Here is a 26,266-nt window from a genome sequence, read left to right as displayed (position 1 = left end):
AGGTGTATTGCTTGTGGAGTTATGTTTGGCAAGAGGGGGGCATTTTTCTTTTCTTTTGCTGAAAATGACACTAGTTGCTTCTGATTTTATCCTGCTCTTTACTATGAAAGTTGAACTTACAAATGCACAATTATGTACAAAAATAACTGCATTCAAAAATAAAACAATGGACAATTTACAACCTATGAGTCCACTCAGTCCTATTTCTTATTCAGCCAATCACTAAGACAAACAAGTTTGTTTACATTTACAGGCGATAATGCTGCGTGCTTCTTATTTACAATGTCACCTTCAAGTGAGAACAGGCATTCATGTGGCAGTTTTGTAGCCAACATTGCAAGATATTTACATGCCAGATATGCTAAACATTCATATGCCCCTTCATGCTTCAGCTACCATTCCAGAGTACCAATTCATGCTTCCGTGCTGATGATGCTCGTTAAAAAAATAATGCATTCATTGAATTTGTAATTGAACTCCTTGGGGGACAACTGTATGTCTCCTGCTCTGTTTTACCCTCATTATGCCATATATTTCATGTTATAGCTGTCTTGGATGATGACCCAGCACATGTATGTTTTAAGAACACTTTCACAGCAAATTTGACAAAATGCATAGAAGGTACCAATAGCTACAGCACTCGTCCCAAAGTTAACAATCTGAAGTGCCTTCCAAAATCTGAAAGGGATGAGGTGTGAAATATGCTGTCAGAAGTCGTAAAAGAGCAACAGTTCAATGTGGAAACTACATAACCCAACCCACCAAAAAAGAAAATCAACCTTCTGCTGGTGGCATCTGACTCAGATGATGAAAATGAACATGCCCCATTGGTCTGCATTGCTTTGGATTGTTGTCGAGCAAAACCCATCATCAGCATGGATGCATGTCTCTGGAATGGTGGTTGAAGCATGAAGGGATATATGAATCTTTAGCACATCTGGCACCTAAAATATCTTGTGATGCTGGCTATAACAGTGCCACACAAACACCTCTTCTCACTTTCAGGTGACATTGTAAACAAGAAGCAGGCAGTATTATCTCCCGAAACTGTAAACAAACTCATTTGTCTGAGCAATTGGCTGAACAAGAAGTAGGACTGAGTGGACTCGTAGGCTGTAAATTGTCCATTGTTTTATTTTTGAATACAGTTATTTTTGTACATAATTTTGCATTTGTAAGTTCAACTTTCATGGTAAAGAGATGACACTACAGTACTTGTATTAGGTGAATTGAAAAATACTATTTCTTTTTCTACAGTGCAAATATTTCTAATAAAAAAGAAAGATAAAGTGAGCACTGTACAATTTCTATTCTGTGTTGTAATTAAATCAATATATTTGGAAATGTAGAAAACATCCAAAAATATTTAAATAAATGGTAGTCTATTATTATTTAACAGCAGGATTAATCATGATTAATTTTTTTAATTGCTTGACAGCCCTAGTTCGAACTACAAGTGACTATAATATGTTAAACTGTCTCATTGTATTGCATAGTTTCTTCCCCATGGCTTAGATATTGTAACTTTAGATGTTTCTGAAGTCCTGTACAGAAGTCTATCAAAAAACTTATATTTTTTAACATATATTTCCCCCTTCCTCCCACAGAACTGACAGCTATTCAACAGGCTATGTCAGATGTAAATCACAGTTACGAAGATTTGGGAGCTTTACTGAAGGAAAAGGTTTCAGAACTGGAAAGCATGCTTTCAAAGATGCAAAATGTTCAAGAAGAATCAAACTCAGTAATGCAGTGGCTGCAAAAAATGGATAAGGCTGCCGCAAGCTGGGAAGCAGCTGCTATTGATAGTGAAGCTGTTAGAGCACAAGTAGAACAACATAAGGTACTCCTTGTATATTAAGAAAACTATCAGTTAAGGACTATACAAAATTTTGAACAGAATTCTCTGTTGAAATTAGTGGGGGAGTTCTTTCTGAATAATTGATGCCACAATACAGTCCCATATTAGTACTATATATAGTGATATTTTTTTAAGTAAATCCCATAAATATGCCAAACAAGGGCAGAGCAAATCTGGCAAAATGAATGGCTAAAATAAAAGAAGAGGAATTGTTCATGTCAGAATAATTTTGACTACAAATTTAAATAGATACAGGTGTACTGATCATGCAGCATCCCTTCTATTTTGAGTTTATTTTCTTGCACATAAGACTTGAAGGGCTCTATCTAATAGAAAGCCATTTCTGCAACTGCTAGTCCACTATCGCTCCACAGATCTTCCACACTGTGATGCTGCAGAGACTTACTCTACACGAAGGCAGTGATTTCCTTGCAGCCGCATGTCATACTTGTTAATTTATATGGCCATTCAAGATCCCCCACTAAAATTATTATAAGAGAATCGCTAAAGCAGCAGTAGGCTCCCAGCTCTCCTCATCATTGTGGACAGATGTTCCCCATCTCCTCTCTCACAATGATAGGCATGGTATTGGTTATGGGTGCACACTTAAAAGGAAATGCACTCTGCCTCCATGTACAGCTACTGAAAGGGAAAATCCTGCCCTCACCTGTGACTGTGAACATCCAGTATTTTATTGAGGTTGCACTGGTATAAATGAAAGCAGAATTTGACCCAATTTGTATACTTCTTCAGAATTAGTTGGTCAGCATTAAAAGCTCATAACTTTACATCTGGTGACCAGAATTTCCTCAGACTTAACTGTTTTTCAGCCCTAAAAATGAAACCACGTTTTGAAAAGATGTGCTCTTTTGTTTCTAAAACTGAATGTTCAGAAATAACAAGCAGTGGAACCTCCTTAACTGATATGTACTTAAAGTTGTGTATGTGTGCGTCTGTGCACATGCAGATAAAGGAGTACTTAGCCTGGATGGAGTCTTGCCATTGGCTTTATTGTGCTATGGACTGGCCCTAATTACAGAGTTTATTAAAGACAGACGGACCTCAGGTTGTCTTTGCTGACTTTGTCTGGTAGTAGTAGAAACAGGGACTTCTCTTTTGTCTTTTTCTTTCTTTAAAAATGGGTGGACATTTAATGTAAAAATTATTCTAATGTAGTGTTAAGCACTCAAAAGTCAGGAAATAGGAAAAGTAAAGCTGAATGCACCATTTTAACTCAGGTTACTTCTAGTTTTAGACCTAGTTTGGAGATCATACAGATCAGTAATGGGTTCTGTCACTGCCTGCCTTCTCCCCTTGGTATGTCTGGACCCTGATAGTCATACCCAACTCATGTTAATGTAGATCCTTTTTTTTAATATATATTTCTCTTAGTGCAGTTAGGCAAACAACCTTTTGCACAATAATACAATGTTTTGGCTATTATAGAATATTTGTACTAGAACCCTTTCCCCCTTTTGGGGCTAAGTATAGGGATTACTCACTTTTGTCATGTATAGGAGCTCCTCTGAGGTTTTCAATCTCAGTGGGAGGAGCAGGACTTGTTCAGGCGAGGAAGTTTGCCATATGAGGAGAGATTAATAAGGCTGGGATTTTTCAGCTTGGAAAAGAGACAATTAAGGGGCAATATCATGGAGGTCTATAAAATGATAACTGGTGTGGAGAAAGTAAAAAGGAAGTGTTATTTACTCCTTCTCATAACGCAAGAAATAGGGGTCACCAAATGAAATTAATAGGCAGCGGGTTTAAAACAAACAAATGGAAGCATTTTTTCACACAATGCACAGTCAACATGTGGAACTGCTTGCCAGAAGATGTTGTGAATGCCAAGACTATAACAGGGTTCAAAAAAGAAGTAGATAAGTTCATGGAGGATAGGTCCGTCAAAGGCTATTAGCCAGGATGGAGAGGAATGGTGTCTCTAGCCTCTGATTGCCATAAACTGGGAATGGGCAACGGGATGGATCACTTGATGATTACCTGTTCTGTTCATTCCCTCTGGGACACCTGGCATTGGCCACTGTTGGAAAACAGGATACTGGGCTAGATGGACCTCTGATCTGACACAGTATGGCTGTTCTTATGTTCTATGGGGCTTTGAGGACCTAGTTTATATGAGTTCTCCTCATTCCAGGGTCCTCTGCCACTGTTAATATTAGGGATTATACAGCAGTCCGCTCCTTTTTTTTAAATAAAATGACCTGTCACTGTATACATGACCAACCTTTGTAAAGTTCCTTGAGACTTGAAAAGCACTGTGTAAGTCCTTGATATAATTATGAGGATTTTTGTGTTTGTCATCATCATATTTTGAAATTAAAAAGATCTGTGCAATATTTTTAGTTTTCTGTTTACTTAAGTGTATTGTTTTATTTCATTGTAGCTATTTGAAACAGAACTGAAGCAAAGTGAAAATAAAGTACAGGAGCTGAAGGACAAAGTGACAGAGCTGTTGGAGAAGAATCCAAATTCTCCTGAGGCATCCAAATGGAAACAGATGTTGGATAAAATAGGTACTGCAATGTACTTGCACTAGGGCTCAGACTAATATTGAAATTGCTAAATTTTTAGTCATTTCAGCATACCACCAGTCACTAGAATTTTGATTATCTTACTTGTTTTCTCATAAACCCTGGACAGAATTCCACTTTCTGCACAACAGCGTAAATCTAGAGTCTGAAGTCAATGAACTTACTCTGGATTTACACTGGTGCAAGAAAGAGCAGAATTTTCCTCCCTGTTTTCAGAGGCTTTATAATTTATCCATTTCAAACTGTGTGAGGCTAAGCTTGAAGGTCATTTGTTGATGCATATACTGACACCTTTTGTAAGGATATGAAGAACATTAAGACAAATCAATTTCTAGAGCATTAGTATAATACAAGGAGCACTTGGAGCTGTTTTTAATGGTTTCCTTCATGCTCTTTTTCCATGCCCTGGTGGGCTTTTGTCATGTATGGTTTTTAGAGGCTTATTGCCATTTTTCAAAACAGATTCCTTAAAATTTGCCCCCAAAATGGAAATTTCAACTTTGGGACAATAGCTATTAAGTATATGTACAATATAATTTTCGCATTTTTTTTAAAAATGAAGTTACTCAGGAATGCATGAGCGGTGTGTGTGGGAAGTTGTGGCCTGAATGTGTCAATGACTTAAAGACGAGGAGTTACTGTAATCCATTAAGCGAAGAGTTACTGTAATGATTCCTGCAGAAATCTAGTACCTACATTGTTTTTGCCTCAGTTGCAGTGTAATTCAGAAGTTAGTAATAAAAAGTTCAAAGGAGCATTTATATCCATCTGTCTTACCTAGCTAGCTCATCTCTCTGTCTAAGAAGAAAGTCTAAGAGTAACATTTTCAAAAACACATAAGTGACTGAGGAACCTAAGTCCCATTTTCAAAAGTGACTTAGGCACTTTCGCTCTTAAGTCTCATTGACCTTCAGTGGGACATAGGCTCCCAGGTGACTCACACTTTGAAAATGGGACTTGAGCTTCTAGGTCACATAGGTGCTTTTGAAAATATAAGTCTAATATATTTGTTAATATAAGTCTAAATTGGATTTATTTGATGGGATGGTGACTTAGTCCTGCAAATACATGTATATTTACTGTGCTGAAAATTCCCTACATAACTAAATTAATCAGAGGGCTTACATTCAGGTATACACTATGGGTCTAATCAAAGAAGAGTGCAAATATAGGAACCTGGTGCTAATATGCACAAAGCATGGTAACATTATTAGAAAGAATTATTTATATATTGTGTGTACAATCTTATGTCTTACAGCCACTCTGCTAGAACATAGATGCAATATGTTATTAAAATTATCACTATTTTATGATAGATTCCAAATGGAAAGAACTTAATCAGGTTACAGCTGACAGACGACAAAATCTCGAAGAGTCCTCAAATTACCTGACCCAGTTCCAGACAACAGAAGCTCAGTTAAAACAGTGGCTTATAGAGAAAGAGCTCATGGTCAGTGTGCTTGGACCATTGTCAATTGACCCAAATATGCTGAATACACAGAAGCAGCAGGTCCAGGTGAGTTTTGGTTGCTAATATATGTTAAGTGAATAACATTTTCTGATCTTTTTGCAAAGGTGCTTTTCATTTGAACATCACAGTCAGCAGAAGTTTGTTACAACAATTTATCAGTAAACATCATAACTAACTTAGTTTGGATGGCTACAGTACACACACAAACACACACACACACCCCAAACAAAAACAAAACACCCCAAAAGAACAAAGATCAAAAGATCTAAAAAATGTGGAGAACTTATCCCTAGAGAGATACCCGGTAATACTGAGCCTCAAATAAATGTTTCTGTTTTGACCATGTTGTGGTTTATTCATACTCTTGTGAAATGCTCTTTTGAAGTTTTATTAATTTGAGTGTGTAAGTAGCTAATAACTTTTTATGACCAGTTCTCTTACAAAATTTATATTGTTTATAAAGTGCTCTTTTGAGGTTTGGTCCCTCTAATTGTGCCTGTAGCTAATAAACATTTGAAAACAAATAAAATGCAGGACTGAGAAAAGGAAGTTAGCAGGTAGGCACTGAAAAACAAAGAAGGAAGAGAAAGTATAGGGAAAATCCTCTAGTTACAGAAATAGAGTGAAATATGAATGTATACACCAGTAACAAGAAATCAAAGTTAAATAAGACAAAGTAGCAGAAGCTACACGTTTTTATTTTAAACATTTCTGTTCCTGCCAGTTAATCTAAACTATGAGGAGATGTTGTTATCCTATTTTGCACAAAATATGGTTGAAACTGACATTTCCATGTAAGTTATCAGTGATTAGAAGAGAGTTTAAAAATTGAACTTTCTTGTAATATCTTTATGAAAAAAATTAGTCAGTCTGTAAACAAACAACAAAAATTAAAAAGTTAGACAGCCAGCATGAGACTATCAGGTATCACTTAACAGTCATTAAAAGTTAAACCTGATATGCCTTTAAAAAGAAAGGTTTGCAATATCTGTAAAATGAAACTGTCATATGCATCCCTTCTTCTCTAAGCATTGTGTGACTTATTGCCAAAAAAGTTAATACTGAGAGCCACAGATATAAACTTTAATAAATCTTACAGTATACGTTCAGTACTTCCGTGAATCAATTCAAATGTTTTCTGTGCTAAAAGAATATATTCCAATATTATGTTACTATACACCTCCTTTGATGTTAGGACAAATTTCAAAACTGACTAGGAAAGAAAACACTGTTTGAAACAAAATGCTGATTATTTTACTTGGTACTATTCCTTAATTTCTATAATATTAACAAAATTAAATGTTTGTGTCTGCTGATTGAATTCCCATTTGGTAATGAGGTGCAATATGAAAACGTGCCTTATTTTTTCTATAACTCCTGAAAGTTTCCTCTCTCTTTAGCGATACAATTGGCTGCCCAATCGATTCCCTTCATGTAATACTTATGAAACAACACTTTCATGGTGTGTATTAGAAATTAATTCACCTGCTCTTTAAACTGGGAAACTGATGGCTTAATAATGCATACTAGCTACTGCTAATGAAGACAAATTTAGTTTGGTTAGAGAGGTTTTTCTGAAATTAATGAATCTTTATTTACTCTCTCCTCAGATTCTGCTTAAGGAGTTTGATACCAGAAAGCCTCAGTATGAACAGTTAACCACAGCTGGTCAGGGGATACTGAAGAGACCAGGTGAACATCCTCCTTCTCATGAAGTTGTGAAAAAGCAACTGGCAGCTGTGGCACAAAAATGGGATGGTCTAACCGGACAACTGAGTGACAGATGTGGTCAAATTGACCAAGCCATTGTCAAAAGCAAAGAATATCAAAGCCTTCTGAGAAGCCTGTCTGATAAGCTATGTGCCTTGGATAATAAACTGCGCAGCACCCTGGCAGTGCGCACACACCCCGATGCTATGAAACAGCAGTTGGAAATGGCTCGAGAAATGAAACAGGAAATAGAACAGGAAATGAAAAATATAAAAGTGGCTCAGGCCCTTTGTGAGGAGCTGTCGGCACTGGTTGGAGAAGAGTACTTGAAAGCTGAACTTATTAGGCAATTGGAAGGCATCGTAAAACCATTTATGGATATTGAGCAGAAAGCAGGTTAGTATTAAAAAGGGGGAAGACAGTAATGCAGAAATAAAGCAAAGCACTAATGGCTGAAGTTCTCTGGTCATTTAAAAATATCCTGTGTTTACCAAAATGAGCCTGAGCCATATTTCTAAATACAACCAGCCAACCAGTGCTGTGGATCCAAACTTTGTAGCTTGTCCCTGTGCCTATAAGAAGCTAGAACAATACCCTGGCTCTTCAGGGGCCAAACTGAGGTGCAGGGAAACCAATAGTTGTTTTTTTTCCCTCTCTGCCTGCAAACCCAGCTCCCCCAACTTGAATCACCAGAATGAGATGCTATCTACAGTAGATTCTGCGTATGTTCAGAACATTAGCCAAACACAAGTTATGCTTTAGTTAAATATAAGTCAATACAGGAATATCAGAGTGATACGTAATGGCCTGTGATATACCAGAGGTCCAACTAGATGATCTAATGGTCCTTACTGGCCTTAAACTCTATGAATCATGATAATCAGTAGGGCTCAGATATCTTGCCAAGTTTTGATGCACTCTGTAGGCTTTACTCGTTGGTGTGGGGCTTTTTTGTCATGGTTGGCTCTGCAGAACTCTCTGCATCATGGTGGCCTCAGTCCTCTGTCGTTTATTTCTGACGAGACATTTTATTATCCTATACACTATTTTGTCTGAAATTTAACTGTCCGTGTTAAGCAGCAATTTCTAATGAAAAATGATGTGTAATAAAATTAATTGGGCAAACGACAATAAATATATATTACTCAGAACAAAAATATTTTCTTTTAGTTAGAAAATTGCTCACCACAATTTTGGTCAGTAGTTAGTTGTAAAATTGACACTGTATATTATTTTGTTTCTTGCAGCTAATCATATCCAGCAACTTCAATCAGCATATGCTACTTCTCATCAGTTCCAACAAATGTCTAAGGACTTTCAGACCTGGCTGGACAAAAAGAAAGAAGAACTGAACCAGGCTCACCCTGTATCGGCCAAGCTTGAGTCCTTGCTGTCGTTAATTGAAGAGCAGAAAGATTTTAAGCAGACCTTGTCTGACCAGATTAGTTCCTATGAAAAAATTGTTGCAGAAGGTGAAAGCCTCCTACAGAAGACTCAAGGAGCTGACAGGACAGAGTTGCAGTCTCAGCTTGGCATGCTCAAAAGTAACTGGGATGAAATGAATAAGCAAATAAGAGAAAGGCAAGATAAGTTAAGTACTTGTCTGGAGAAAGCCCTCAAATACAAAGAACATGTAGAAAACCTGCAGCCCTGGATAGAGAAGTGCCAAAATAACCTGTCTGAAGTAAAGATTGTCATAGATCCTGTTGAAATAGAGAATTCTATTGCTCAGGTGAAGGCCTGGCAAAAGGACTTGGACAAACACCATAGCATGGTGGAATTATTAAATAATGCAGCTGACAGTTTGCTCGATGCCAGTCAAACAGATAAAGAAAGCATTACAGAAGAGAAAGTGGCATTGAACCAGAAAGTGGATATGGTCACCGAACAATTACATAGTAAGAGGGAGTCCTTGGAAAACATGGCACAAAAGTTAAAAGAGTTTCAGGAATCATCCAGAGAAACCCAAAGGCAACTTAAAAGTGCCAAAGAGCAGCTAGAAGCTCATGATGCTCTTGGAGCCCAGGCTTGTAGTAACAAACACTTGACAATGTTGCAGAGCCAGCAGAAAACACTTCAGACTTTAAAGCCTCATGTGGACTTGGCCAAAAAACTTGCCCAAGAACTGGTGGTAGAAGCTTCCAATTCAGAAGGTGTTTCTGACCTCTTGTTGCAAGCTGAGTCTTTAGAGCAAGAATACAGTACAATCAGCCAGCAGGTTGAAGGCAAGTGTTCATTCTTAGAGACCAAACTTCAGGGAATTGGCCATTTCCAAAACAACATCAGAGAGATGTTTTCTCAGTTTGCAGAGTTTGATGATGAGCTCGATAGCATGGCTCCAGCAGGAAGAGATCTAGACACTCTGCGGTCACAAAGAGAGGATATCAACAATTTCCTCAAAAAGCTGGAAGATCTTATAACAAGTAATGAAAATGCCAATAAAACCTGTAAAATGATGTTAGTCACTGAAGCGTCTCCTGATCTTGTTGGTATAAAAAGGGACTTAGAGGCTTTAAGTAAACAATGCAATAAGTTACTGGACAGAGCAAAAGCCAGAGAGGAACAGGTGGAAGGAATTATTAGTCGTATTGAAGAGTTTTATAGTAAGTTAAAAGAATTTTCCAGTCTGCTTGGGGCAGCTGAAGAACATGAAGAATCTCAAGGTCCTGTTGGAATGGAAACAGACATTATTAATCAACAGCTGAATGTATTCAAGGTAGGAAGAACACTTTCTTATTATTAGAGTACTGTTCTACAAAGCAATTTCTGAGTAAAACACTCTGTAATCCTTCACTTAATGTTATGAAAGGGGTTGTTTTAAGATTGGAGCTCAAAGGAGAAATGCTCCTACTCCATATCAGTCCCATGACTATGACCCGAAGCTGCTGTTTCTGTCCTTCCTCAGGTCCTACCTTTCTTCTTTGCCACATCTTGGTGAACTCTCATCCCCCTGCAGTCCAGCCTGCCATTCCTGCACTCCAGCTCCTGTTCCCTGATCTGTTCTTTCTCCAGGCTCCAGTGATTCTCACTTTCCCTATTTCGCTATCCATGCAACCCACTCACCTCACCTCCCTAAAAGGTCTTAGCTTATTGACTTCCACACAATTTCCAGGTAGGTGCTTCACTAGACTTGCCCATACACCACATGGACCTGCTTTCTCCTCCATGGCTGCAGTTAGGTCCAGTCCTACAAACATGCATGTGCTCAACGTTACTGTCATGAGTAGTCCCATCACTTCAGTGGCACTAGTCACAGTAGTACGCTTAAACACATGCATGAGTGTTTGCAGGGTAAGGGCTCTAGTTTCCTCCTTCTTTTCTGACCTTCTGTCCTCAATTCCAGCCTTTCACTCCAACTGTCCCTCCAGCTAGGCTCCACTAACATCCTCTTCTCTTCTGCAAACATCTGCAAACCACATCCACCACTCTAGCCAATGCTAAGTTGGAATCTTGTGTAAATTAATTCAGGAAATGTCATTAAAATCTCATTCTTCCCATAAAATTAGGGTGTTTATCTTGGAGTCCTTATCTAAAATCCCCTTCCCCACTTCTGTGTACAGTTGTACTGTGTTCTGATTGGTGGCTGTTGTCCAGGTCAGAAAAAGCTCCATATCAGTGATGTTGCATGTATATAAATTGCAAAGTGCTTTGTGATGAAAGGTGGTACATAAAATATTATTATTATTAAACTTCAGCAAATGATATTTCAACACTCACGTAGCTGTATAAAAGTGGGCAGCCTTGGAAAAACATGGCTATGGAACATTATATTAATCATATATTTATAAACAACAGTGTTTTAAAAGATCATATATTTTCTACTGACAGTATGGCAACATTCTGAATTTTTTGTTTAGCTTTGCAACATATGGTTTCAAATTCAATGCTGTATTGACTCCAAAGTTTGTATGACTTATATTAGCCTTGTTTTCTCTGGTTTACTTTATCATAAAACAGTTCTCTATAACATGAACTAAGTCGTATTCTCAAAAAGAGGATTAGAATTGAAGAGAAGTAATTATACACCTTTTCCAGCAGAGGGTGCTTTTTTGCTTGTTTGGACTGAACAAAACAGTGTCAGGATATAAAACCGGATTCATTTTACATGCATAGTATGAGAGTTTCAGTTTTACTGCTGACTTTATCTTCTATAAACTGTGATCTTTCAAAATTCATAAATGCATACAAAAGTGTTGAAATAATAATTATATTGTGAAAACATTCTAGTAGATTGTTAGGATTAAAATTGTATACAACTCTGAACTGACCAGTATATATCAATTTAGAAACAGAAACAAATTGCTTCTCTATGAACAATGTTAGTAAAACACTTGGAAAACAATAAGCAAAATGATTACGCTGTGATTACTATTGCTTAGATTGGTGCAATTGAACTGGGGCTTTGATTTGTGATCTATATCAGGGGTTCTCAATCTTTTTCTTTCTGAGGCCCCCCTGAACATGCTATAAAAACTCCAAGCCCCAGTGCAGGAGGGGGGAAACTGGGGGCTGCGGGACACGGTGGGCCCTCGGGCATAAGCATAGTTTGACTTCTGTTTTGGGAGGGCAAAGGCTGGCGGTGGTTGGGTCAGCTCCACACGACAGGATGCAGGGAGGCAGTATCACCTCCATGTCCTGACTCACCTTAGCAGACCAACCAGCCTGCCTGGGTTGTGTGTGGTGGGGGTTCACTTAGGGTGCAGGGACGGGGTTGCTGGGGCTGTGTGTGGGCAGGGGGTAACTCAAGGTGCAGGGAGGGGAGTAGCTGGGACTATGTGCAGGAAGGGGAGTAGCTCAGGGTACAGGGAGGGGGTAGTTAGGGGTTGTGTGCGGGCAGGGGGCAGCTCAGGGTGCAGGTAGGGGGTAGCAAGGGCTGTGTGTGTACAGGGGGTAGCTCAGGATGCAGGAAGGGGGGTAGCTGGGGCTGTGTGCGGGCAGGGGTAGCTTAGGGTACAGAGAGGGGGTAGCTAGGGCTTGTGTGTGGGCAGAGGGTTAGCTCAGGATGCAGGCAGGGAGTAGCTTGGGACTATGTGCGGGTGGGGGTAGCTCAGGGTGCAGGGAGGAGGTAGCTATGAGCTGTATGTGAGCAGAGGGTAGCTCAGGGTACAGGGAGGGGGTCGCTGGCACTGGGTGCAGGCAGGGGAGTAGCTCAGGGTGCAGGGAGTAGCTAGGGGCTGTGTGTGAGCAGGGGGGTAGCTCAGGGTGCATGGAGGGAGTAGCTCGGGGCTCTGTGTGGGCAGAGGGTAGCTCAGGGAGCAGGGAGGGTTAGCTGGGGCTGGGTGCAGGCAGGGGAGTAGCTCAGGGTGCAGGGAGGGGGTCGATGGCACTGGTTGCAGGCAGGGGAGTAGCTCAGGGTGCAAGGAGTAGCTAGGGGCTGTGTGTGAGCAGGGGAGTAGCTCAGGGTGCAGGGAGGGAGTAGCTAGGGGCTCTGTGCGGGCAGAGGGTAGCTCACGGTACAGGGAGGGGATAGCTAGGGGCTGTGTGTAGGCAGGGGGTTAGCTCAGGATGCAGGGAGGGTTAGCAGGGACCGGGTGCAGGCAGGGGAGTAGCTCAGGGTGCAGGGAGTAGCTAGGGGCTGTGTGTGAGCAGGGGGGTAGCTCAGGATGCAGGGAGGGGTAGCTACGCTGTGTACTTTGTGTATGGGTAAAGACGGCCCTGGGGGAGAGCTAGGGGCTGTGCACCAGGAGGGCTCCTCTGTGTCACTGCTCCCCAAGGGCTCTGCCGGCCACAGAGCTGGGCCCCCCTGCCTGGGCAGCTCTTACCGGCTGCATGAGCTGAGGAGCAGGCAGCCACAACCCGGTGGCCCACTCCATGGCATGAGTAAGAGCAGCAGCTGTCTGCACTGCTGACTCTGACTTTCCTCCTGAAGAGGCAGGGAGAGGAGAAAGTGGGGCGGAGGGTGGAGTTGCCCTCAGGACTGCTCCACTTTGGCACTGCGGGAGTGGTGGCAACCAGTGCTTGGGGCTCAGCCCCATGGCTGCTAGCTTCAACCCCGCAGCGGCGGGCACCAGGGCTCCCGGCGTCAGTGCCAGAGTGGAGGCACCGGGGCTCCTGGCTTCAGCCCCGTGGCAGGGAGAGCGAGGCACCACGGCTCAGGCTCTGGGTTCCAGCTATGGTGTCCCATGTCCCTCCTGAAATGGCTCGAGGCCCCCAAGGGGGCAATGGACCCCCAGTTGAGAAATGCTGATCTATAGGATATTTCCAGATCTCTGCTGCTTTCAAAAGTGGTAGCCATTTAACTATAGCTCCAGGTTTCTTTAACCACCAGAAGTCTACACCCTGTGGTACAACTCTGAACAAGCAGGGCCCTCACATGGAGGCAGTCTGACTAGTCCAGAAATAAGGGAGCTAGAAAATAGTACCCCAGGCCTTGTTTTTTGCACTCTTATAGCCTTATGTCATTTTTACTCCTCTGGGTCAGTGGGCTAAATACCACTACAGTGGAACAGCAGGTATCTTTGTAGAACAGCTGTAGCAGCTTTGGAACACCTTATAGCTGCTCTTGAACAAGTGTGTGATAGGTAGGCACAAGCAATACTTCACCTTCAGGGTGCAATCTAAATGCCAGTGCTTGTACTCCCTGAGAGGAAGAAGCAACCGGCTAATGCAGCCTGGAGCATTCCACGCCCAAAGACACTATACAGACATGTAACAAGACAGAGTCCCTGCCCTGAAGAGCTTGCAAACTGAAAAAGTGTGAGAAAGGAGTATGGGGGGAGGGATAGCTCAGTGGTTTGAGCATTGGTCTGCTAAACCCAGGGTTGTGAGTTCAATCATTGAGGGGGCCATTTAGGGAACTGGGGTAAAAATCTGTCTGCAGACTGGTCCTGCTTTGAGCAGGGGGGTGGATTAGATGACCTCCTGAGATCCCTTCCAACCCTGGTATTCTATGATAAAATAAAGCATCTGCTCAGGGTGACAGCTGGCACAGATACACACAGAGATATAAACTAAAATTTTATATGTAAGCTTGTATATTTGTTTTACTTATAACAATTAGTTTTAGGTTTGTTAGTTGGTTTTGGGTGGGCACACATTGGCATTGAAGTGGGAGTGAAGAGTTGTGGAAAAGATGAAGGGATTATGGAAATAAGAGGTGAGCGGGTGCCGGGTTTAGGAAATTTGAGGGGAGAGGAAATGCACAAGGGAAAAGGGAGAAAGTAGGGTAAGAAGAATGGGCAGAGAGTGTGAAGCTGGGCAGTTCAAGGATTACACTGGTTAGAGAAGGACAAGGCCAACAACCAGTGGCATTAGTAAATAATAAGAAAAATAAGCCTAAATTACAGACCTGAATGAAGATTAGGATTGGTTGGAATTTTTTGATCAAAACTTTTTTTACTGGAAAACTGAGTCCTTGAGTAAACAAAATGTTTTGCCGAAAGTGGGTGTCTGCTTCTGTCAGATTTTTTTGATTTTATGTCTGAAAACCAAACACTGAAAATTTTTGCTCAAAAATTATAAAGTTTTCAGCAGTTTAGGGAGATTTCCAAAGGTCCTACCCTTCCTGCAAGCCCCTTCGCCCTGCTGGTGGGGTTACACACACACATTTTGAATAGGAAATGGGAAGCTGTTGGGCTTGGTGCCCAGGGCAGGACCTTCTGGTTCTGGTCCAGGGCAAGAGGAAGCAGGAACAAGAAGTGCTCCTGCAAGCTCCTCTGGACTGCTGCTGTTGCTCCTTTTGTGGAAAGAAGGCTTTTGGGTCTGGTGCCCCTCATGTGACTCCCAGTGTCCGACGGGAGAGGAAGCAGAATTAGATGAACCTGACTGGGCAGGGCAGAGGTATGGCCATGCCTCAGTCCCCCTTCACACGCCGTAATATTTAGGGCTGGCATTATGGACTATGTAAGCTGCACCATTTCAATTGATGTTGTACTTGGTTATCCTCAGCATTCTCCCATAGGGCTGTTCTCCCTGACTCAGCAATCCATAGGCAGAATGGCTCCAGCAGCAGCTGCTTTGAATGATGCTGCACTTTCATGCACATCCACATCTTGTCACCTCCTCTGAAGTGCAGCTGTGGCTGCAAAACCACAGTCTCGTTCTTTATGACTTTAGCTTCTGTGTTCTTACAGAAATTTGCTTCTGGGTGGATAGACTCATTTACACAGTCTTCTTTACGCCCTTGATGGAAGGATCTTGCAGAATGGGCCAAAAGGTGCTTCTGTGGTTTGGCCAACTTTTGCAAGCAAAGAATAGAGCTTTGTGCTACTTTTTGGTATCTGATATTAAAATTCACAGTTGTTAAAGAAAAATTTATAGGTGAAGTGACTCATTGTATTTATATGTCCTCTTGCTAATCTGCTCATTTCAGTCACTATGTAGTGTGATATCCAAAATGGGTACCACCAACTTTAACCGGCAATTACAAATGGAAGTATGACTTGCATTAACTTGAAATCATGTAGTTTTAATGTGAAATGTTTACATTTTGAGTGACAGATTTGCTTTCTGTATGACAGTTGTGTAAAGTCTAGTGGGGTTCATTAGGAGGCAGTACCAGAACTGCTGCTTCACAGGATAAACCAAGAAAGAGTTATTTTGGATTTACATCAGTGTAACTGAGAGCAGAATTTTGCTCAGTGACTATAAAACAAGCAAACAGATCCCTGTTGGTATTCAGAGAAAAGTTGTTAAAAAAGCAGCAACAAGTAATTTGATGTTTTTGTTCAAAGCTGTTTTAATCTCTTACAGTAGCTGGTATTTTGTGTTTTATGGCATTTGTTTCATTCAGCTTTGTCACATATTTTTGTTTTCAAATAAAGAATGCAATGAATGGATCTGAAACAAAAGGGAATTCCAGTAGGTGTACTTGCTGTATTTAGTTACGCTTATTCTACTTTCTGTTTTCTTTAAAAATAAAACAAAAAAACTTTAGAGATGAACCTGAACCAACTGCCTGGATTTGGGATCACCCAGAACTTCTAGCATTTAGATCTGAATTCATAGCTAGGTCCCATTTTGAAAAACAAAAATGAAAAGCTCATTCAGAGAACTATCAAATTATGACACTCCTCGAAATCTTTCCAAAATGCTTCATTAATTTAATTAACAAACCTTCCCTGCTTTCCATTGAAAATACATAGAATTGTTGTTAGCCTTCATCTCTGGATGGTTCTTCCCCTCCCTTCCCCCATCCCCAAGAACAATAGTAGTGCAACTATTAAAGATTTTCCTTCATATTTGCACCGTGTGCCTAAAAAAGGATGGTTTCTAACTGGACTTCATAGGAATCTTAACCTTGATGAATTTTTCTCTTGATGAGCTTGAACTAAGAGTTTAATTGGTTTATGCTTATTACATTGACTGTGTTCTCTGACTTACATTGAAGCAAGATAGTGTTTACTCAACAATCTGAGGTTTATTTTCATATATTTAACTAAACAGTTAAAATCCAGAGTTTTTTTTTAATGTACTGATTTGCAAATATTGCATAAAACATCATAGATCCCTTTCATAAGGTTGACATCTCTTTACAACGTATGGGTAAACAAAGAAAATAGGGTAAAGAATTGTGTTTTGATTATTTATCAATCTAATTTTCTAAGAACAACAACATGAGAAAGTAACTAATACTTATGGATGTAGCATTTGGTTATTCAAAAAAGGTCTTCATTTTAGCTGGTCAAAAATGGGAAAATCTTTTGCAAAAATGTTCACAAAAAGTATTCCTATTTTTTCCATTGAAAAATCAAAACTTGGGCATTCCAGTCCTGATTCTGCCCTTTTAAAGAAGATCCCGCTCCCTTTGAATTCAGTGGGACTTTGTTTGTGGTTGGTCTGGTGGGAATACACATTATTGATGGGACCTCAGAAGAGTAACCATGCAGGTTACGTTTTTCTAATTTAGAGATACCTGAGTCTTCAGTCTTAAGATTAATATCTCTTTGACATAGTTTAATATGTCATGGCTGTGTTTAATTTTATGGACATTGGAAACTTTATTTTTTCTGATATCTGTACTTACCAAAAAAAGGCAAAATGCATGAAAGAAAAAGGACAGAATTTGTTTCATACCCTTTTACCTTTTGGTGTATAGCATTTTATTTCCTAATGTGCTTATCTAATAAAACGTTGGTAGTGCCTGTCATAAACAGATAGCTAAGGGTTAATGTCTCTTTCACCTGGAAAGGAGTAACCTGAAACACCTGACCAGAGGACCAATCAGGAAACAAGACTTTTTCAGATCTCGGTGGAGGGAAGTTTTGGGGTGTGAGTTCTTTGTCTTGTGTCTGTGCCCTCTCGGCTCTGAGAGTGATTTTTCTATCTCCTGGAGTTCTAATCTTCTGTTTCCAAGTTGTAAGTACAAAGATAGTAAGACAATAGGTTTATATATTTTTTTGTATTTACATGTGTGTAGTTGCTGGAATGTGTTAAATTGTATTCTTTTTTGGATAAGGCTGTTTATTCATTATTTTCTTTTAAGCAAATGACCCTGTATTTGTCACCTTAATACAGAGAGACCATTTTTATGTCCTTTTCTTTCTTTTTATATAAAGCTTTCTTTTTAAGACCTGTTGGAGTTTTTCTTTAGTGGGGACTCCAGGGAATTGAGTCTGCAGCTCACCAGGGAATTGGTGGGAGGAAGAAGTCAGGGGGAAAATCTCTTTGTGTTAGATTTACTAAGCCTGAATTTGCATACCCTCTGGGTGAGGGGGAAGAGAGATTAGCTCTCTCGGTACTTCTGTTTTCCAAGACTGGAAACAGGGAGGGTGGAATCCCTCTGTTTAGATTCACGGAGCTTGCTTCTGTATATCTCTCCAGGAACCCAGGGAGGGAACACCTGGAGGGGAGGAGGGGAAAGGGAAATAGTTTATTCCCCTTTGTTGTGAGACTCAAGGAATCTGAGTCTTGGGGTCCCCCAGGGAAGGTTTTGGGGAGACCACAGTGAGCTAGGCACCGTATAAATCCCTGGCTGGTGGCAGCTTTATCGGGTCCAAGCTGGTAACTAAGCTTGGAGGTTTTCATGCTAACACCCATATTTTGGACGCTAAGGTCCAGATCTGGGAAAAAATGTTATGACAGTGCCCTGTGGAGTTTTAATACCAAATGCCATCTGCTGCCCTTTATCTATGATTAAAAAACTCTCACTAAAATTGATACCAAATATCAAGAGCAGTATAGGGTCCTGGTCAATATTAGTGTGCAAATTAGTGCTAACGAAGAAGCAGCTTGTACATAACCTCTTTAATCAGTGTGTTATGTGCCAATCTCCTACCTCTTTGGATTTACATTTATTTTAAATTGACATTGTCAGGTAGTTTAGACACAAAATGTAGGAGTTCCTTTAATGCCAGTTTAACTCTTTGGGAATCAGGACTCTAATATTAATATAAACATTTTCATTATTTTTTATTTTAGTTTCAATAGAGAGAGGCTTTTTTTCCTTTGGACTTATAAGTTCCCCATCTAGAATTTGCAACTCAAACATTGCAACACTGTGCAATTATATGAGAGTCAGAAAGTGAAAATGAATAGAAACAAAACGTGAAATTGATGCTGATTTATTTCCATTTTCCAATTTGAGTGAAATATAAAAACTATACAGACAGAATAAAGTCAAATTGGATTTTTTTATAACATTTTTGTTATAATTTCAGATTTTATAAGTAAAACAGATAAAGATACATATAAAGATTTATTTTTTAACATAACAGTATCCTTTTAAAAGGTGACACTATTGGGTTGTGTGTTGAACTATAGACTGTGCTTAAAAACTATGCATATCATCAGCAGAAAACCTTGATGAACAAATGAGAGGTTTGATTTCTGTTAATTCAACATACTCCACTGGACTGTTTTTAATATAATTAAGCAAAATAGTGCTGTTTCTGGCTGTTTGAAAAAATGTTCTGGAAATTTGGTATGTGTGGTGTCAGGTTACCTAGCTAAGCTATGCCATGTCAGTTTCAACATTTTGAATTAATTAACAGTGTTTCATTGTGCTTCTAAGCAGACCAGGTCCTCCAAAATTAAAAAATGCATTCTACTTTACATGATGTCATCACCAGCTAGTTTGTTATAGTTTGGTATGTTGAGTCTGGAGGTTCCTCCCACTGAAACAGCTCAGTCTGTTTCAGAGACAAGACAAATGATAAAAGTGAAAAGATGACTTAAGAAGTTAAGTCATGTGGGGCAGAAAACATAAGGGAGTAGAGCTAAGAGGTCAGGCACCTACTAATGCTTGGCTAGAGTAATACTCTGAGAACGAATGGGATAGTAGCAGATGTTGCCTAAAGAAAAAAAAGGGTGTTTCTTTAAGCTCAGTGTTGGGAGGATGCCTGTCAGTTCGTAAGAAACCAGGGAGAGCTGGAAAGCTTATCAGCTACACTGGATGGTACATGCAAGGGTTCGTTGTTGGATTTCCTTTTATGCCTTCTTCTCTACAGCTGCACTTCAAAATGAAGACAAAACGGTGACCACAGTCTGCCAGCTATGGTTTATAGTTAAGTCTTGCTGAATTTAAACGGAACATAAATCTACTGTGCCTTAGGAAAAGAAATGTTGTATTATTCTGCACTGCAGTTGCCTTAAACAGGATGATAACTTTCCAGGAGGATATTTTGAAAATGAATAAGAAAAAGTTGCTTTTCTAATTACTAGTTTAAAGGGCTGTTTGATTGCATTCGCTTGACTACCTAGAAAACTGTTTTCCTTTGGAACTTCTGAATACACCGCAAAGAAGCTTAGTACAAGAAGAAAATACACTGCCTTTCAGATTAAGGTTATTTATAGCTACTGCCAAAAAAGTAAAAGGACTGTTTTACTATGCTTACTATTCTGGATTTAACTTATTTTTCTCTGAAGTTTTTCTTGGTGCCTTGATCTAAACTGTACACAGTTACTGTGGGATCTTTCTTTTGAAGCTTCTGTACCATGTCTCATTTATAAACGGAGATGGAATTCTGCAAACCATTTAAATGGATTACAGTTAATCAGTCACCTACAGAAGATAATGTGCTGCCTACTATAATGCTTATTATTTGGAAGGCTTAATCTGGAGATTTAAGATACAAATTTTGACCTGCAAAAAGAAATGGAACATTCTGTGGAATGTTGTGCATATTTGAAACACTGTTGGGTTTTTGCTTTGTTTTGTTGTTATATTGACAGTCTTCTGCTCCTTACTACAAAAGCACTTTATATTTTAGGAATAAAAATTAAATAAATCACAGCCTTGTAAAGTTATAGTTGCTTTTGCACTGATTATGACCGTAACCACCTCATAAATTATGATGTAGATTTTGTATATGTGCTAAAGGCGAGTTGTCTGTAGTTGTTCAGTTCATGATGTTTTTCATTATATGTCACACTTCCTGAAAGCAGAGGCATAGTAGTATATTTCTGTAAATACTTTCAAAATGGGAAAGCCGCTTAGCAGGCCAGACTGTTTACGTCAGAATTCTCCTTGTGTAGGGAAGGGTGAAGAAGATGAAGATCTAAATATTGAAGACTGTTACGTTCCTCAGAGGTCAATCTATGACACGGTGAGACTGAATGAACAGATTGATTCAGGCTCCAAAGGCAGCCTCTCCTCAAGACATTTCACAGATCGGACTTTACCATATAGTCATAGAACACTGGATATTAGTACTTTGTGCCCCAATGGTGCCCTTACTTCTTCCAGTGTATTTGAGCTCAGAGGTCGCGAAGTTAACAAATTAGATGAAAAAATGATATTTGATGCACTTAAACTGAATAGGGATATAATTCGAACTACTGGATTACCCAAAACAAAATCTCAAACAGAAAAGAAAGAACATAGGAGATCGTGGAGAATGTTTGTTCCATTCAATTTTGCAGACGGTGCAAATAAAAGTGAATGCTCATTTCTTGAAACTGCTGATAGATCAGATATAGCAAAAGCAGGCAAGTGCAAATGGGGCACTAATTCCCTCACCTCAGAAGAGGATGACTCTGGTCTATGCAGCCCTCCAGCAGAAAGAGAAGAAAAACAGGACTCATTATTAGCAGGAGAGCAAAGTCAAGTCAGAAGTATATCTTCTGCAGAATATATCCATGCAGTAGGTCAATTTAGACAATTTTTTCCTGCTATTTCCAGTAGTGAACAGCACGTCCCATTGCTTGATTGTAATAGTGCCCCTATTGAAGAGAGCTGCAGATGGACTTTACATGATGTTTCACAAACAGAAAAAATAGTGCAAAGTAGTCCTCAGAAATGTGAAAATGAGGAGACGGGGACCAAATGTTGTTACTCGCAGAGTTCTTTGAAAGAGGACATAGTATCAGATGCAGAACATCTCCAAGATCATGGAGAAAACCATTTTACCACAGACAAAGGAAAAGTGGGAAATGAGTGTGAAGTTGAAGAAATGAAAACACGTGTCACAATGATAGAGGGGGATGATGCACCTCAGCATTTAGGCATGTATTATGCAAGTATTGCTGTTAATGCTAGCAACACAGTTTTAGCAGAATATAAGATTTTGTCTGATGCAGAGGAATCTAATATAACACATACAGATTCAATGGAAACAACATTTTCTGCTCAGGAACTGGAGTTAGATAATACCATAAACTGTCCGCAGGCTAACCCAGTGAGAATGAAAAGGAATGTCTGGACTATGGGAACCCGTATAGAAACCTTGGATACAGTCTGCAATGGTCTATTGTCTAATAAGGTAATTCAAAACAAAAGGGTCTTGGAATCATTGCAGCAAAGGCCAAAAACTGTTTGTTTTGTTATCATCAAAGTGACTGGTAGAGTTTCTGATTATAAAGTGTTATTGCATCTAGAATTTTATTTTTCATTTACTAAGAAAATCTGGTTACTAGCATAATTTGCCTAGCACATTACAAGATGTCAGAAACTGATGAGATGCTCGCTTTAGTAAAAGAATGAGGGGCAGTTTCTGACAGGGCTGATTTCTTCCAGCTGTTTGGTGCATGGCTATTATTGTCCAGATGGTGTTTGTTACTCTTCATTTGGAATGCTTCCACTGTGCACTGATGTTACCATTCTGTTTTTACACAAATTGTGGTTAAAGGCAATGCCATTCAGTGACAGTTCTGCCTGATTTATTCAGCTTGACCAGTCTTACTCATAAAGGTACAAATAACGGTATCAGATTATTGTGGTTTCCAAAGTACATAGATTAAAGATTTGTTGCACGTACTGAAGCCCTTTTTCCTGAAGCTGCGTGCCAAAAAGTGGATCTGAAGTTACAGTAGTGTTTTACAAGCACAAGATCTTATAACATTTTCTGAGTGGTGGATGAGGAGAGAAAGTAAAGAGTAAAGCTTTGTAATAAGTAAGGGGTGTTTATCAAGTCTGTAATCTTTTTCTGCCCACTCTGCTTGAGGTTTGAAGCATTTCAGGGTTTGTTGCTGAACTGTTCTGGTAAATTACCCTCAAAGATAATTTTAATTTATTTTAAGCTTATACATTGTTTACAAAGAGATGTTCTTAAAGGACAAGTTAGGGCAAAAGGCTCAGCCATCAGTTGTAGTGTATTGCCTTTGAAAGATAAAGAGTTTTGGAATATAAAGGAAGTCCTTGTTTTGTGTGTGTGTGTGTGTGTGTGTGTGTGTGTGTGTGTGTGTGTGTGTGTGTGTGTGTGTGTGTGTGTGTGTGTGTGTGTGTGTGTGTGTGTGTGTGTGTGTGTGTGTGTGATGGTTATCCCAAAGTAGGAAGAAATGCTTGCTACTTTCCTTATTTTGCAGTAAAAGGGAACAGCAAGCTTGTTGCTAGTTGTAAATATTCACCAAACTGCTGTACAAAGTTTGTAGTTTGCTTGCCATTGTGATTAAGGTCTTGGAAGGTGAGTTATCAACTGTTTGGTATTGGACCGACCTGGCCGATTTTTTATGGATTTGCCAGTTGCCAGAAAAATAACTTAATCTGCTGGGGTTTTTTTTATTATTTAATCTGCCATGGGTCTAAAGATTTTCATTTTAACCACAATACACTGGGATATCTAATATTAAAAGTTTTGGTGTCCAGCTAAAGATGCTGTAGTGCTCCCACTTCACAGTTTAAGTGATAACAGATCAGAACTGTTAAAAATACAGCAGTTGTCTGCACACCAACACGCCAGCGCATGCACGAGAGAGGGTTTGTGTCATGGGAGAGTGAGGATATGTGCAATGTTGTCAGTCTTATCTATACGTGTTATCTCTCTTGATACTATGTAAGTGGCTGTTGAAGAGAAGGGGCAGTCTTGGAGTTGCCTTGTGGTTGAGGTTGTGTCAGGCTTGCCTTGTGTGAGTGGGGGGGAATACCACGGTTTTTGCATTTCAACCCTAGGTGTGCATAAACCCCAGTGCTTTCTTGCAGGTGCTCAGTGTATTTTCTGCAGCCTCTACAGTGGCATGTCAAGCCTGTAGAAATTTGCTCCGCCATGTGATATTTGTGTCTTTAGAACACATAATTCACCACGGGGTTCTTAGTGCCAGAAAAGGAGAGTAACTGGTATGCTGAAAGAGCTTCCTGCTCTTCAGGAAGCTGAAGAAGGTTGCTTTGAAAGCACTAAACCTAAAACAAAACTGTTGCTGAATGCCACTATAAAAGGATTTAGGGTCAAAAGTTGAGCATTCTTTACCATTGTTTATTCATCTGTTATTTTTCACTTGTCTGTGTAATTAATTCGGGGGCGTTAGGCCAGTTTCTGAACTCATTGACACTGGAGTCACTTCAGAGTAATTCAACTGAAATAAATTGAGTTAGCTTGAATTTACAGTAGTATTACTATGATAATAGTCTGGTTCTGCAGAGCTTAAGTACAATCATAGACAATAGAACTGAGAGAACTACTTAGAGCCCATGCAATCTGCAGAACTGTCCTATATAATAATTACGGCTACATTTTAGTCAGGGGTATTTTTAGTAAAAGTCAGGGACAGGTCATGAGCAGTAAACAAAAATTCACGGCCCATGACCTGTCCATGACTTTTATTAAAAATACCAGTGAATAAAACTTGGGGCGGGGGGGGAGGGTGTGCTGCCTGATGCCCCTGCGCACTGCCTTCGCCTGCAGGCACTGCCCCTGCAGCTCCCATTGGCTGTGGTTCCTGGGCAATGGGAGCTGCGAAGCCAGCACTCTGGGTGGAGTCAGAGGGGACTAGGATGGTGGCCCAAGACTGCCCCAGCAGTGGTCAGTGCACCTGGCACAAGCGCTGCCCGAACTGCCTCTGAGTCAGGTGCACCAGCCACTGCAGAAGTCACGGGGGGAATTTGAGTGCCTGAGGGGGTTTCAAGCTGAGACAGGGAGTTGGGGCAGGCGAGAGGGGTTGGGGTGTGGGCTCCGGTCGGTGCTGACCTCAGGTGGCCCTGGCATTTCCTGGGGACAGAGGAAGTCTGCGCGGCTCCCAGGAAGCGGCAGCATGTCCCTCCCGCTCCTACGCGGAGTGGCTGCCAGGGGAGCTCTGTGCGCTGCCTCCACACCTAGCTGCGGCTCCACAGCTCCCATTGGCTTCAGCATTCCCAGCTAGCCCTGCTGGCCGTCCCTCCAGCTAGGAGCCAAAGGGACATGCCCGCCACTTCCCAGAAACTGTGCTGAGCCACTGGGCACTGAGCCTGCCTGTCCTGCTGGAGCCAACCAGACTTTTAGCAGCCTGTTCAGCTGTGCTGACTGGCGCTGCCAGGGTCCCTTTTGTCCGGGTATTCCAGTCAAAAACTGGACACCTAGCAATCCTAATTATGCCTCATGAAGGCAGGCACGTTTGCACTGTGGAAATTGCACTGTTTATACCAGGGCTGAATTTGTCCCAGTATCTCAGCTGCAGTCACACCAGGGTGATTGCTCACATCCTAGTTTTACATGAAATCGCCTTCTAAACAAAATACAGCATTTGATTTTTAGAGGTACAGTATTATAGTTGTTTGGTTGGTGGTGTACTGTCAACTTATATTTTTTTCAACTTTAATGGCATTGATTGTTTTTAGGATTTTCTTTACTTCACTAAATATCATTTCATTTTAATAATGCTATATAGCTATATGTTAGTTTTCAGGACTAAGATTTTACTCCCAATATCCACATCACAGTTGCTTATGTTCCACGTGTTATCAAACAATAGTTCAGATGTGCCTTTGGTTTTCCACCTGCAGGTATTCCAGAAAGAAGAGATTGAACCACTGCAAGTTAAACAACAGGAGGTAAATTGGTTAGGCCAAGGCCTTATTCAAAGTGCTGCTAGAAATGCTAGCACCGAGAACCTTGAGCATGACCTTGAAGATGTTAACACCCGATGGAAGACTCTCAATAAGAAGGTTATTATTTTGTATATTCACAAAATCAATTTTTGCCTGCCTTGTTTAGTATTTCCCCCTATTTATTTGGTGTCATCTTTCAAAATACAGGCCATTAAAATATGTTCATGATGGTCATGGATTCTGTTACCTTAACACAGTAATTTTCTTTGTAATTTTCTTTAAAATATTTGTGTCAATAGCTGCCAAAGAATGGTTGTCATTTCTACAGTTCTGTCCACTTTTCTGTAGGCTTATTCCTGGCATTCTTAGCCAGCAAAGGTTCCCTCAGGACTGTTTGCTCCCTTCTGCATATGCAGAGCAGGGAGGACTTTAATAGTTCAAGTTGTGTGGAGAAGGGATGGAGGTGAGACACATATATGGGAAAGGTAGCTACATGTTTTTTTCTCAACCATGTTATAGTCACTTCTCTCTCTCTCTCTCTCTCTCTCTCTCTCTCTCTCTCT

At 40.3% G+C, this 26,266-nt stretch overlaps 1 protein-coding gene across 1 annotated transcript in view; it reads left to right on the top strand.

The window, feature by feature from the left end:
* The window catches only part of DST (dystonin), a 550,812-nt gene that overhangs the window by 423,629 nt on the left and 100,917 nt on the right, over nucleotides 1–26,266 (top strand). The window contains 6 exon segments of the mRNA XM_030558316.1: nucleotides 1,608–1,843; nucleotides 4,263–4,392; nucleotides 5,727–5,926; nucleotides 7,492–7,987; nucleotides 8,839–10,307; nucleotides 25,659–25,820. Coding sequence (XP_030414176.1) covers nucleotides 1,608–1,843; nucleotides 4,263–4,392; nucleotides 5,727–5,926; nucleotides 7,492–7,987; nucleotides 8,839–10,307; nucleotides 25,659–25,820 — 2,693 coding nt within the window.

The sequence above is a fragment of the Gopherus evgoodei genome, chromosome 3 (genome assembly GCF_007399415.2).
Source record: "Gopherus evgoodei ecotype Sinaloan lineage chromosome 3, rGopEvg1_v1.p, whole genome shotgun sequence".
NCBI classification, from domain to species: Eukaryota; Metazoa; Chordata; order Testudines; family Testudinidae; genus Gopherus; species Gopherus evgoodei.
Note: the sequence above shows the minus strand (reverse complement) of the source record. Positions and strands in the feature narration are given on the sequence as shown.